This window comes from Capra hircus, chromosome 23 (assembly GCF_001704415.2).
Source record: "Capra hircus breed San Clemente chromosome 23, ASM170441v1, whole genome shotgun sequence".
NCBI classification, from domain to species: Eukaryota; Metazoa; Chordata; class Mammalia; order Artiodactyla; family Bovidae; genus Capra; species Capra hircus.
The window spans coordinates 28940568-28954080 of record NC_030830.1 but is presented as its reverse complement, the minus strand read 5'-3'; the positions used below and the strand labels follow the sequence as shown (position 1 = coordinate 28954080).

The following is a 13513-nucleotide window of genomic DNA, read 5'->3' as shown; positions in this document are numbered from 1 at the left end:
CAAGTTTGGTCTTCTGGGTTGGGAAGATTCCCTGGAGGAGGGCATAGCAACCCACTCCAGGATTCTTGCCTGGAGAATCCCATGGACGGAGGAGCCTGGCGAGCTACAGTCCACAGGTTCACAAAAAGTCAGACACGACTGAGCACATGCGAGTGAGTTAAGATAAACAGTTTTGTCCTGAGAATCATCCGGTCTATGTCAGGAAAGAAGATGCCGTATCTTACCTAAATGTTTTTGTAAGAACGCTAAGGAAGCTTTGTTGCTGAGGCTGATGGCTACATTGGAATCGATGTCTCCTTTCAGTGTGAATAGGTAGCCAATTATTTTGCCAGTGGCAAAAGTGAAGTCAACAAAATTCTGATGGACGGAACCCCTGAAAGAGAAAGGAGTTATCTGCAAATCACTTTGTTAGACAATATTATTTTTGTAGTTAAGGTGCAGGAAAGATGCTGGCCAAAACCCAAGGAAACAAAACTTGTAAATCTGATCTCTCTAGATGTACTCAAGGGTCACAAGACTGCTCATTTAGGGGTATGAGAGGTGGTTCTAGTGGTAAAGAACCTGCCTGCCAATGCAGGAGACAGACGGGGGTTCAGTCCCTGGGTCTGGAAGATCCCCTGGAGGAGGGCTTGGCAACCCACTCCAGTATTCTCGCCTGGAGAATCCCATGGAGAGAGGAGCCTGGTGGGCTACAGTCCATGAGGGTGCAAAGAGTCAGATGTGACTGAGTGACTTAGTATGCACATACGAGTATGTAAGCATCCTTCCCTCCAGACAAATAAGGCAAAGATTCCTGTCTTGCTTGGCATCTTGGTTTTAGAAGAGATGATTCCTGCTTTGTAGGTCACGTCTGATTTGAGTAGATGGAATGTTTTTTATGTTGATGGTCTTTAAACCCAGAGCCAGAATCCTGCCCCCTTACCACCACACTTAACTGGATCTCTATTTGCTGTTGAGCAAAACACCTTGTATTTCAGCCTTGGATTAAGTAGATTAAAAAACAAGCAAAAGTTTGCCTTGTATTATTCAAACTGGAAAGCCCTTCATAAATATTGCTAATTGATGAACTTGTGGCTCAGCTGGTAAAGAATCTGCCCGCAATGCGGGAGACCTGGGTTCAATCCCTGGGTTGGAAAGATCCCCTGGAGAAGGAAAGGATACGCTCTCCAGTATTCCAGCCTGGAGAATTCCATGGACTGTATAGTCCATGGGGTTGCAAAGAGTCAGACACAACTGAGCGACTTTCACTTTCAAACATCAAATAGAACAGCCACTTCCAATGCACAGTTTTTACTATCTCTGGGCATTTGACATTTGATTTTCTTGCATTTTTCCCCACTTTATTTCCTTGACATCACATCTTTCCTCCTTTGCCTGAACTACTCTGTTCTTCACTGGCTCGTCCCCTAAATCCTCAAGATTCTATTTTCAGACCAATTCTTTTCTCACTTTGCAGTCTCAGCTCCTCCATAGATTTCATTGATAATACGTTGAATACAAATTCTGTACTTTTCCAATTTGTGACCAAACACATATATCTAAAGGTTAAAACACACCCGTTCCAGGGACTCCCCTGGTGGTCCAGTGGTTAAGGCACCCTGCTTCCAATGCAAGGGGCGTGAGTTTGACCCGGGAACTAAGATCCCACGTGTTCTGTGGTGCAGCCAAGAAAACGTAAAAGAACAGAACAGAACAAAAATTACCTTTCCAGCCCCACTCAATGTCATTCTTCCTCTTTACTTTGCTACTTTTAAGCAAACCCCTATTATTTCAGTTATCTCTACTCAGTATAGAGCCCAGAACTCTGCTCAGTGTTTCCCACATCCCAATCCAAACTTTGAGTCAAAAGTAGAGAGGAGGTAAACAGTCAGGGCCACGAGACAGCTGAAAGCAGAGCCCTGAATGCTGCCTGCAGTGGAGAGAGGGCCTGAAGAGAAGGAGCGCGTGGAGGAGAAAAGAAGGGAGCCGTCTGCAGGACATGAGAAGCGCAGGAGAATGGAGTCGTGGTACCCAAGGGAGGAGAAATGGGGGTAGTCCACAGGTGGCAGGGATGCAGAGACAAGGGCTGACGCTGCCAATAGCAACACAGCCATCTGTATCCTTAGTGGAGCCAGTTTCAGCTCACTGCCAAGGTCAGGAAGACAGACTGCAGAAGTCAGAGTAAACGGAAGTCAGGACAGGGAGGCAGAGAAGGGAAAAAACAGAGAGAGCGATAGCCTAATAAGGAAGGCTGAGTATTCTCTACTATTTCTGTTTTAGAATTAAACAGACTTGCATATACCAATAAGCTAAATTGACATCCTTACCTTAAATATCTGGGTCCTTTCTCACCATCTATCTAAAGCCTTTTGATTGTTTAAGACCCATTGTACCACCATTTCTTCTAAGCAGCCTTTTATGAGCACCTTACTTGGTGGCTCAAAGACTGTAAAGAATCTGCCTGCAAAGGGCAGATTCAGGTTTGATTCCTGGGTTGAGAAGATCCTCTGGAGAAGGGAACGGCTACCCACTCCAGTATTCGATCCTGGAGAACTCCATGGACAGAGGAGCCTGGTGATCTACAGTCCTTGCAGTCATAAGAGTCAGACACTATTGAGCGACTAACACCTTCACTTTCACTTAGAAAACAGCCCTCCATTCTGTCTCCAGAGTGTTTATTGCCTTTACAGTGTGTGTTTACTTCCTGGCGCCTCTTCTCTGCCCTTCTGAGTAAATCAGGTTCAGACAGAAGCAGAAGCCCAGTTTTTGTAACATCTCACTACAAGTTGAAAACCCTATGGGAATTCTTTTTTATCCACGATGTAAGTATATTGTCAATCCTCAAAGGGATCCCATTATAGCTTTGGGAATTAATAAATTCATATACTTACCAAATGAGTAAACACAGTACAGGTCTCAGCAGATCATCTTACTTAAAAAAAAAAAATGTTCTAAGCCAAGCCTAATGATGGAATACTTCCCCCTACCCCAGTCCTAGAAATGTGTAGGCTTGCTCTTATATTCAGATAGAAGTAGCATGCATCCTGATGCAAATTTTAATTATCAGCGTATGTACGATATATACGAACACTACTCAAAAAAAGTGCATTTTAAAAAGAGAAAGTCTAAATGCACTTGGAAACTGAGATTACCTAACAGTCTCCTTTATTCCAAGTCTAAACAACAAACTGAACAATTCTAGACTAGCTACTCAATGATATTCACTGACTGTGTATCTAAGTTTCAGGTTTCTGTTTCACATGACGTAATGTCACTTACTGATACTCACCTAATTGTAATCATTTTTCGTTCTCTATCAGGTAAGAAGCATTTTTTCATTCTTATGATATTAGAAGGGTATTGGAATCGTTCCGAGTTGATAAAAAAGAGGGGTTGAGGAATTCTGGAATATACTTCATCAGCCACGGGAAACATCCATGCATCCAGAGCGATGCCACACCTGATGGAAGAAGGCTGGTTAAATGCTGCCCACATGCAGGGATTTCTAATATCACAGGGATTCAGAGACAAACACCTCACCAGTTCGTTATGGGTGATCTCACTGAGCGGAAGAGGTATTACCCTTCAGTGTGGGAAGGGGATATCATTAGCTTTGCAAGGCAGCAAACTTGTAATTACATCACCATTTCCTTTAGGAGGCATTTAAGAATTACAACCCTTAGAAACATTTAAAATTTTTTTGTCATCCTGGAAGATCAATTTTAAAATAAGCAATTCTATAAAATTGTGGGGTGTCTGTCTGAAAAGATACAGTCTATGCACTATTGCCCCTGTCTTTCTAGTTCTTCTGGACCCTGCCATGTTCTCATTTTCATTATATCTTTCTGAGTAACAGTTAGACCCTTTCCTTTATGTGTAAAGATACTTCCCCTGGGAGAGTTGAAGAAAAGCATATGGAGTATATCATTTGAAAATGAAATTCATTCTCTTTTTTTAAAGTTAAGTTATTCAATGTTTCTTGGCCTTTTGGAGACTCTATTTTATGTGCTAAATGGATGAAAGAAGAGAATCTTCTTATGTTGAAATAGCTTTTAAGAAATGTGAGCTAAAGTTTCACGAATGATCCTGTCTACTTTCTACATGGTTGATTCTTCGTGATCTCATCAGTTTGGGATGAAACGGTTCAAGAAAGAAAATGTTCCTTCAAGTTAGAAGACTGGGGTCCTGACTTCCACTCCAGTAGCTATGTAATTTTAGCCCATGCTCAACCTTAAAGATGGAAAAATTAATAATTTAAAAATGCCCTGCCCATCTAACATAGAATTGGAATCAACTTCTGAGAGAAAAGGATGTCAAAGCTGAGATACAAAGAATAAAAGTTTGGAGGTGGGTGGTATGTTCTCAGTAAAAATTTCATGTATGAAAACCTGGAGCTGAGATAGTGCAAATGTGAGTTATGTAAAACAGTTTTTTTTTTTTTAATGTAAAACAGTGTTTTTTTTAAATGTCCTGCCAATTGGGGAATCTAGAAAATAGTATAAGATGACAACATTATTATTACAATCATTATGTCACAGATAATATGTATATATAAAGATAAATTTCCAAATGAAAATGATAAGCCCTTGAACAGATAAATAATAATGAGGAAAAACAGAGATGGGGAGAATTTTCAATAGCCAAAGTAGATGTTTCTGTTTAGGAAAATTCATGTGAAGGATTTTATGGAGGCAAAAGAATGGACTTGTGAACTCCAAAAGATCTCTTCCTCACTAAGAACTTGGATACATTCTATATCACATGTGTTATCACTTCCCCCTGTTCCAATAACCTAGCATTCTCTCTCTCAGCCTTATTCTCTTACCTGAATCTCTGGTCTTCACTAAGAGTCTGAATAACTGTGGATCCACCAAAAGAATGTCCAATAACTGCTATTTTATCCCTATCAATAGAGTCCTATGTGAAAAAAGCATGATATAAATGCATAAGTATCTCACAGGCTGTTCAGAGGATAGGCAGAGATTTTGTGAATCACAAGATTATTATTTCATAGGCATGGTTAAGTACCTTGATTCTTAGAGAAGAAATATATACACACTCACATGCACCCACACACCCACACACACCCACACGTGTACGTACACATACATGCCTATATATATGAACACTTCTATACAAAAACATGTTATATATATATATATACTTATAAAACATATCTATATATATAATTATAAAACACATGTATAAGTTTTATCTATATATATACAAAAACGTCTTTGGTTTCAGCACCAAAACAAAAACAAACAAAAACCTCAAATAAAGAAGTGAACTTCATGGCTTTCTTCATCACCCACACTGGCATCATCAATGTCATTGCTGATCGCTCCCTCTCCCGCACTCCACATTCATTAATTTGTCCATGCTCTGAGTATTTATTGAACACCTGCTCTGCGCCAGGCACTGCAGTTCATTTCCCACGAATTCCTAGTCTATTTGGGAAGGAGTTACAGATACACAATGCAGATGAGGTAAGGAGGTGCCAAGGAGCATGTGTGATAGATGGCTAGCCCAGTCCAGATGGGCAGTGGGGCCCAGGCAAGCTTCATGGATAAGGAGATGCCTGACTTAGGTTGATGATTAAGCAGGTCTGCGTCAGGAGGATGAGGCATCAGACCAAGGGGACCACATGTCCAAAGGAGCGGCTAGTTGAGTGGCATGAATGACTCACAGTCCAGAGGACAGACCATCATCTTAGTTTGTTCCCTTCCTTGTATTCCACACTCCCACACACTTCTGAGCCTTCAAGCACACTATCCACTGTGATGTGCTTCCACCCTACCCTAGCATTTTGTCTAAACCTTTTGACCAGCGTTTCAGGATCAAGCTCAAAAAGATGCAGGAGCTGCCCAAGAAATTACAATACTTCCACTGTTTATATTATATTGACCATACGGAATTACCATTTTTTTTTTTGTAGATCAAAGGTGGCTGGTGGCAATTGTACACATAGTTCAACCTAATGCCTTTCTCACTCTTGGAATACTTTCCCAGTAATCTTTTTTTTTTTTAAGCCCTTTATCATGTTGTACCTTGTATTATAGCAGTAAAACAGACAATAATAAGAGCAACAAAGAAGTTCAGGCCAAGGGAAAATGAATTTCTTTTAAGCTCACCTTCAGCTGTTTCACATCAAACTCTAAATCTAGTACATTCGTCACTGGCCTCCCGTGATCAATGTCCAGAATCAAACTGAGCGCTTGAGAACATTCCTTTGCTCGTTGCTGTAACTAAGAGGATGATTAGAAGTAGGACATGACAAAGTAAAGAGCTGTAACACGTAAAGCTTGTGTAGAGGGTGAAACACAGGACAAAAATTTGGTTGCCTATAGAACACAGCCTAGCATAATGAGCCAGGCACCAGCTTTGCAGGTACTTATCGCTTAGTCTAAATCCTGGCTCTGTTGCTTACCCACTGTGTGTCCTCAGATGATTTGCTTAACCTCTCTGAGCTTCCATTTACTGTATAATAATGTCCACCTCAGTGAAACGCAGGTGGGATTAAATGCAATAACACATGTAAAAGCACCCACTATAAAGTTTGGCTTGTTGTTTAGTCGCTCAGTTGTGTCCAACTCTTTTGTGACCCCATGGACTGTAGCCCACCAGGCTCCTCTGTCCATGGGGTTTCCCAGGCAAGAATACTGGAGTGGGCTGCCGTTTCCTCCTCCAGGGGATCTGCCCAACCCAGGGATCAAACCCGGGTCTCCTGCATTGCAGGTGGATTCTTTACCATTGAGCCACCTGGGAAGCCATGAAGCTTGGCACAGAGGTAGAAAATAACATGCTTTAATTCACTTGGTCTTCCTCAAAGCCTCATAAGAGATACTGTTAATGTTCATTATTTCATAACAGCTAAAACATGGAAACAAAACAAAAAGAATAAGTAACTTGTCCAAGATAAGCCCACTGCACCTGCAGAGTAATGGCATCAGGATTCAAACAAAGAAAGTTGCATTCTAAGGCCTAAACTCTTAATAATATTCTCTGTCACCTGTCTGAGAAGGCAATGGCACCCACTCCAGTACTCTTGCCTGGAAACTCCCATGGACGGAGGAGCCTGGTGGGCTGCAGTTCATGGGGTTGCTAAGAGTCGGACACGACTGAGCGACTTCACTTTCACTTTTCACTTTCATGCATTGCAGAAGGAAATGGCAACCCACTCCAGTGTTCTTGCCTGGAGAATCCCAGGGACGGGGGAGCCTGGTGGGCTCCCGTCTATGGGGTCGCACAGAGTCGGACACGACTAAAGTGACTTAGCATAGCGTAGCATAGCATCACCTCAGTAAAAAGTAGACTTTAGTTCTAACACAAAAGAATTCTGAATATTCAGTCATCTCCTAGGATTTTCATGTTGGTCTTTGTTTTTACTGTGACCCAGGTACTTCATTAAGGGAATTTGATTACTCAGGGAACCTTCTGACATATCTTTTGGGAATGGGAAGTAAGGAGACCTAGGGGCACAGTCTGCCCTATGTGAGATAATTAAATAAACAAATGTCATCATTTTGCCTACATCTTTTGGTCAGCACGCTACCTCTTCTCTTCCTCAACGTACCTGCTCATTTCGTAAAGGAAACTCCTCCTCTCCTCGCTTCAGGGTTCTGAGATAGAGCCAAGACTTGCTGCCTATTTCTACAGCAGACTGGTTCTTGAAATAGTATGTCGCAGACGCAGAGCCATCTCTACGATACAAACAGAATCAATGACTTATGTCACTCGTGTTCCTCTCGTGTTCCTCACCCCCATCCTTGATTCTTTCTGACTTCCCTTCTTCCACTCTACTTTTTTTTTTTTTTAATCAAAGAGGCCCCAAGGGAGTTCTAAGAAAAAGACATTGTTGCCTGTAAAGAAGGCACTCTGTCTTCATAATTCTGGGAGACCCTGGAGTTGAACACTCTCTCCCGAATCAGATCCCAGCACCACCACTTACTAGCTGTGTAGTTTGGGGCAAATTACCCTTCTTTCTTTGGAAGGAATGATGCTAAAGCTGAAACTCCAGTACTTTGGCCACCTCAACATTTTCCAATGTTGACTCATTGGAAAAGACTCTGATGCTGGGAGGGATTGGGGTCAGGAGGAGAAGGGGACAACAGAGGATGAGATGGCATCACTGACTCAATGGACGTGAGTCTGAATGAACTCCGGGAGTTGGTGATGGACAGGGAGGCCTGGCATGCTGTGATTCATGGGGTCGCAAAGAGCTGGACACAACTGAGCAACTGAACTGAACTGAACTGAACTGAACCCTTCCTCAGCTTCTTATTCAGCCTCCCTTGAAACAGTGATAGTAACATCTTAAAGGATTGTTAAGAAGATTAAATGAGATGGTATATGAACACAGCACTCAATGAACGCAATGATGAACCCAATGATAGTATATGAAAACGAGCTCGAGAAATGTTAGCTGTTTTTTTATATACATGACAACCTAATTCAGTCTCCTTTTTTTCTCAGTCATGGGTAATCATAGTTGACAATTCTACCAGTATTTTTTTTTTTTTTCCTGCTGAGTAGCACAGCTTATAGGATTTTAGTTCTCCACCCAGGGATTGAACACAGGTCCTTGACAGTGAGAATGAGTCCTAACCACTGCACCACCAAGGAATTCCCTCTAACAGTACTTTGTATAAACCTTTAAGAAAGGTAGAGCTCAGCCACGTACCAAGCGACATACCTGTGTTCTACAGCAGCAACTATAAACCCGTGGGATGCCAGATCAATGCCAACAGCAGAATAAATCGTCCTTCAAAACAAAAATGAGAGAAGCATCCAACTACCAGTCACAATCACAAGGGATCCACAGATAAAACCTGGGAATTGGGTGGCAGGACTCCCCCTGCAGGCGTGCCCTGGGGTAAAGCATAGGGCCGTGGTTCTCAAAGGGGGCTGATTTTAGTCCTCTGGGGATATTTGACAATGTCTGGAGGTATTTGCATTATCAGGAGTGGGGGGGGGCGTGTATATTACTGCCATCCAGTGGGTAGAGATACTGCTAAAACCATTCTGTGATGTACAGGACTACCTCCACAACAGGAAATGATCCAGTCCCAAGCATCCGGGGTACCAAGGCTGAGAAACACTGGTACAGTGATGGTAAATACTGCCTTTGAGAGTTCTGGGTTTAAATCTTGGCTCTGCCTGTTTCTAGTTATATGACTTTAAATACTTGCATTACTCCATTTCTATCCTCATCGGTGGGGACAGATAATAAAGTTTTGGCTTTAGAATAATTATAAGGGTTGTTTTTTTTTTTTTTTTCCATTTTTTGGCCACACCAAGTGGCATGGGGACTTTAGTTCCCTGGCCAGGGATTGAACTCATGTCCCTATTGGAAGCACAGAGTCTTAACCACTGGATCACCAGGGAAGTCCCAGTTACTAGGTCATGATAAGAAAATACGTAACATAGGCAGGTTGTACAATGTGATGCTTAAGACAACAGGACCTACACTCTGACCACTGCAGGTTATTGGATCCTGGCTCCTTCACTTATGAGCTGTCTACCTGGGATAAATCACTTATCTTCTCTCTACTTTGGTTCTTTACCCGCAGAAGGGCGATGTTATAACATCTGGGACCTGGTGGGATTATTATAAGGATTTAGTAAGTTAACGCATGTTCAGTGCTTATAACCATGTCTAAAACAGTGGAAATACCAAACACAAGTCAGCTGTTAGGTAAATGGCTAGACAAGGTGAGATGGTTCAAGAGTCATGTGCTAATAAGCAACTACATTTAGAATCTTTCCACATCTTGGTTTTGCACAATCTTCTTCTATCATGTATTCCTTTTTTTTTTTGACATGAACCATTTTTAAAGTCTTTATTGAATTCATTATAATATTGCCTCTGTTTTTTGTTTTGTTTTGTTTGGGTCACGAGGCATGTGGCATCCTAACTCCCTGACCAGGGATTGAACTTGCACCCCCAGGATTCAAAGGCAAAGTCTTAACCACTGGATTAAAAGGGAACTCCTGCCTATTATGTATTCCAGAGTAAATGGCCATTAAGAAAAAAAAGGAGGTAGGTGAGTATCATGCTTTCTTCTGATGATGGAAGGCCAACCCAGGAAGAAAAAATTGTCTAGTACAGGGATCAGCAAAACCTGTTCTGTAAAAAGCCAGAGAGTAATTGCCTCCAGCTCTGTGGGCCTTATGTTATTTGTCTCAGACTCAGTTCTGCCGCTGTAGCACAAGACTAGAAGAGACAATGGGGAAAGTAAATGCGTGTGGCTGGTGTTTTGATGAAAGCTTATACACAGATGCAGGAGCAGGCTGAATGTGGTCCTCGAAGTCTGAGATGCCAATCGTTGGTCTCATAGGAATCAAATAACTAGTTGGGCTACAATTAAACAAGTGAAAATTTCTCACTGCAGATGCTACCTGATTTTTTTTAACCAGCTAAAAGCCACTTTTTCTTTTCTAAAATTCTTATAAACCTGAGGCAGAAGACGGGAAGGGAGTTGAGAAAATGTAAAAAAAAAAAGTAGATGGGGTCGTAGCCATGAAAACGTGCTACCTGTCATGATCCAGAGACCATAGTTGACTAGAGCCCACCCAGCTCCTGCCCCAGTGGGTCCAAATAAAGCAAGGCTTCCTGTAGGTTGGTTCCAGTGACAGGGCATGGTGTGTGTTTACCATAGGTCCCTTCCTATGAGATGCAGAACTCTGATGAGCCAATCTTGGTCAAGCTCTCCCCCCATCAGTCTGGCCCAGTTTTTCTTAGAACTGTACCATATTCATACCCTTCATATCCAGTCCTTCTGTTTCCTATCTCCTTCTTAACTGTCCAGCCTGCATCACAGGCTGAAATCTCTCCCCATCTTCTCTGCTCCTTCCCTTCTATCCTTCATGGGCATTTCCCAATACATGCCTTTCACAGCTAATCTACTCATGGTGTCTATTTCTTGGAGAACCTGAACTAATACAGTGAATGATTTTGAGAGTGTAAATACTGTTATATAGAAAGACAACCACCCAAATTGCAACCGCCCCTCTCCTCTATTGTGAGGCTGGTCTCCATGGGCTGGAGGCAGGAAAAGACAGGGCTAAGGACTGATGAGCAGATCACAGCTAATCCTGAAGGAACTCTAAGTCCTCCCAGGACAAGGACCAGCCTGACACTCCAAAATCTGCTGTCTCTCTATTTTTTTTTTTTTTTTTTGAGGGGGAATGCATTCAATCATTGATCCCTGGAGGCTAAAATTGTTCAGCCTCTTGACACTTTACCTGAATGCTCCAAGACCATGAGAAAAAATAATTAGTGGGTATTTTTCCCCAGTCCTCAGAGGTGCATTCCAGGCTGCAGGAGTTGTCATTGAACCTAGAGAGCAGTGGGAGGTGATAATGAGTGTCTTTTTCTGACTTGAATATCGCTGGTTAATTTAACTTACATCTCCTGAGTATAAAAACCTGACCCATGGAATTTATTCTTTTATGCATCAATAATAAATTCATGTAAAAAAAGTCTCCTACTAGAAACTACCAAGCATGGGCATGAACCACTTGTTTTTTTCTTAAGACCATAGGATCATGAATTATCAGTTCTCACTGTCAGCTCTGAACTTGAGGTGAGACATTTCCTACTGAGAGGTGTGTTCAGGAAGGCTGCTCCTTATCATCAATCCCAGATCTTGGCAAAACTTCAAAGGGAATGTTCTGAAACCAAACAACCAGTAAACCTCAGGAGCATTATACTGAGATTCAGAATCTTCAAATGGGAAACTCCTCCCACTCTAATTTGATCAAGGTCAAGAGAAAGATGGAGAGACCTTAGACTTCACCCTCAGATGTGGCTTTGCATGAAGTTCTGCCACCGAGGAGCTGCTGACCTTGTGCAGGTCAAGAGAACTCGCTGAGCCGCAGAGTCTTCTTCAGTAAAATGAAGGAAAATAGAGCTCTCTCGTGGGGGGCTGGTGAGAATCATATTTAAGTGGGAATATACGTAGATGGGCTTCCCTGCCTGCAATGCAGGACACCTGGGTTTGATTCCTGGGTCGGGAAGATCCCCAGGAGAAGGAAATGGCAATCCACTCCAGCACTCTTGCCTGGAAAATCCCATGGACGGAGGAGCCTGATAGGCTACAGTCCACGGGGTCGCAAGGAGTCGGACACGACTGAGCGACTTCAGTTTCATACGTAGATAGCATCACTGACTCAACTGACATGAACTTGGGCAAACTCCAGGGCACAGTGGAGGACAGGGAAGCCTGGCGTGCTGCAGTCCATCGGGTTGCAAAGAGTCAGACACGACTTAGCGATTGAACCACAACAATATGTAAAGCATACCTATCCAGTCACATAGTAAAGGGCTCAAAATGGAGGCTATGGTCTTTTCCTCCACTTCCCACTTATTATGGTCATCATTATCATCAATTATTTGTGTTCCACTTTCTCATCAACACAATGGAGATGTGCCCACAGAAACCAAATGTAATGACTGCTATAGCAGTGACCTATTAACTATTCAGCATCATGAAGACGTGTAATTATGTCCATCATTTCTCATATAAAGTGGGCTATTAAGAAAACTCCAAGGAGACGTTTAAAACGAATGCCAAAAGGTGTAGGTAGTTTTGAGGGGGAAATTTGAAAATGTAGTTAACACCAGGTCAAGAGGGTGAGATAGATAAAGGACAAAAGCCAATATTAATGAATTGTAGACATACTAAGTGATGAATCCACATCGGATTGTCTTGGTGAGAGAGGCTGGCCCCTTGGGGGTGGTTATGGGAATGAGAGCGGAGTTTCCTCATTTATGATAAATAAGAAATTAGTTTTCACTCCTTGGTTTAGGATATGGGGAGGTATGGTGGCTTCTGCCTTCTTTGTCTCTTTGCCCAACTGTAAAACACACTTCAGCACATAGTGGAGAAAGGAGAGGTCACATCAGCCCAATTGCTGTCCTCATCGCATTATTGCCCCCACAGAGAATGGAAGAAGGAAAAATCCGACCACCCATAGGAAGATGTTGGAGCCTGTCTGAAAGTCTGATACCTTCACTCCCTCCACCCACCCTGTCATATTCAAAACAGACAAAACTAGAGCCCTTGATTCTCTGATAGTTACCTGGTCTTTTAAGAAATACTTGGTCATCTTAAGAGATGTTTAGACTGGAGACAATTTATTTTGATCTTTAACTGCCTGAAACTCTTGCTGTTTTCAAGCTTTCCGTGTAGTCTAGTGCTTACAAAGCAGGATCAACAGAAATCTTACCGAAGAATAAGCCCATAATTTTGCCCATAAGCCAGTGTGTTCCAAGAAATTTACTAAGACCCAAAAAATATTCTTTGTTTGGGATCCAGAGGGTGTCGGAGTGATCATCATCTTGAGACGGATAATACAAACGCAAGAAGGTGCCCTGTAGAGGAAGGAAGCGAATGTGCTTTTAGTCAAGTTGCTTCTCAAACCTATTCCAACAGCTGTTTTGCAGATTTAATTAGCCGGGACCCAAATACCTCTATTGTGGGTGAAGAGGTCCAGAGAGCTTTTTTGGATAAGTTGCCATGGTGATTGA

The 13513-nt window shown here is 42.3% G+C and overlaps 1 protein-coding gene across 2 annotated transcripts in view; it reads right to left on the bottom strand.

Annotated features, from left to right (window-relative positions):
• Positions 1-13513, bottom strand: part of PLA2G7 (phospholipase A2 group VII) — a 33080-nt gene that overhangs the window by 645 nt on the left and 18922 nt on the right. For both annotated transcript variants that reach the window (XM_018039171.1, XM_018039172.1), the window contains 8 exons: positions 13213-13357; positions 11227-11320; positions 8675-8743; positions 7556-7682; positions 6114-6227; positions 4805-4896; positions 3269-3439; positions 225-373 (listed from right to left, as the gene is read on the bottom strand). In XM_018039171.1, coding sequence (XP_017894660.1) covers positions 225-373; positions 3269-3439; positions 4805-4896; positions 6114-6227; positions 7556-7682; positions 8675-8743; positions 11227-11320; positions 13213-13357 — 961 coding nt within the window. The remainder of the gene's footprint in view (positions 1-224; positions 374-3268; positions 3440-4804; positions 4897-6113; positions 6228-7555; positions 7683-8674; positions 8744-11226; positions 11321-13212; positions 13358-13513) is intronic.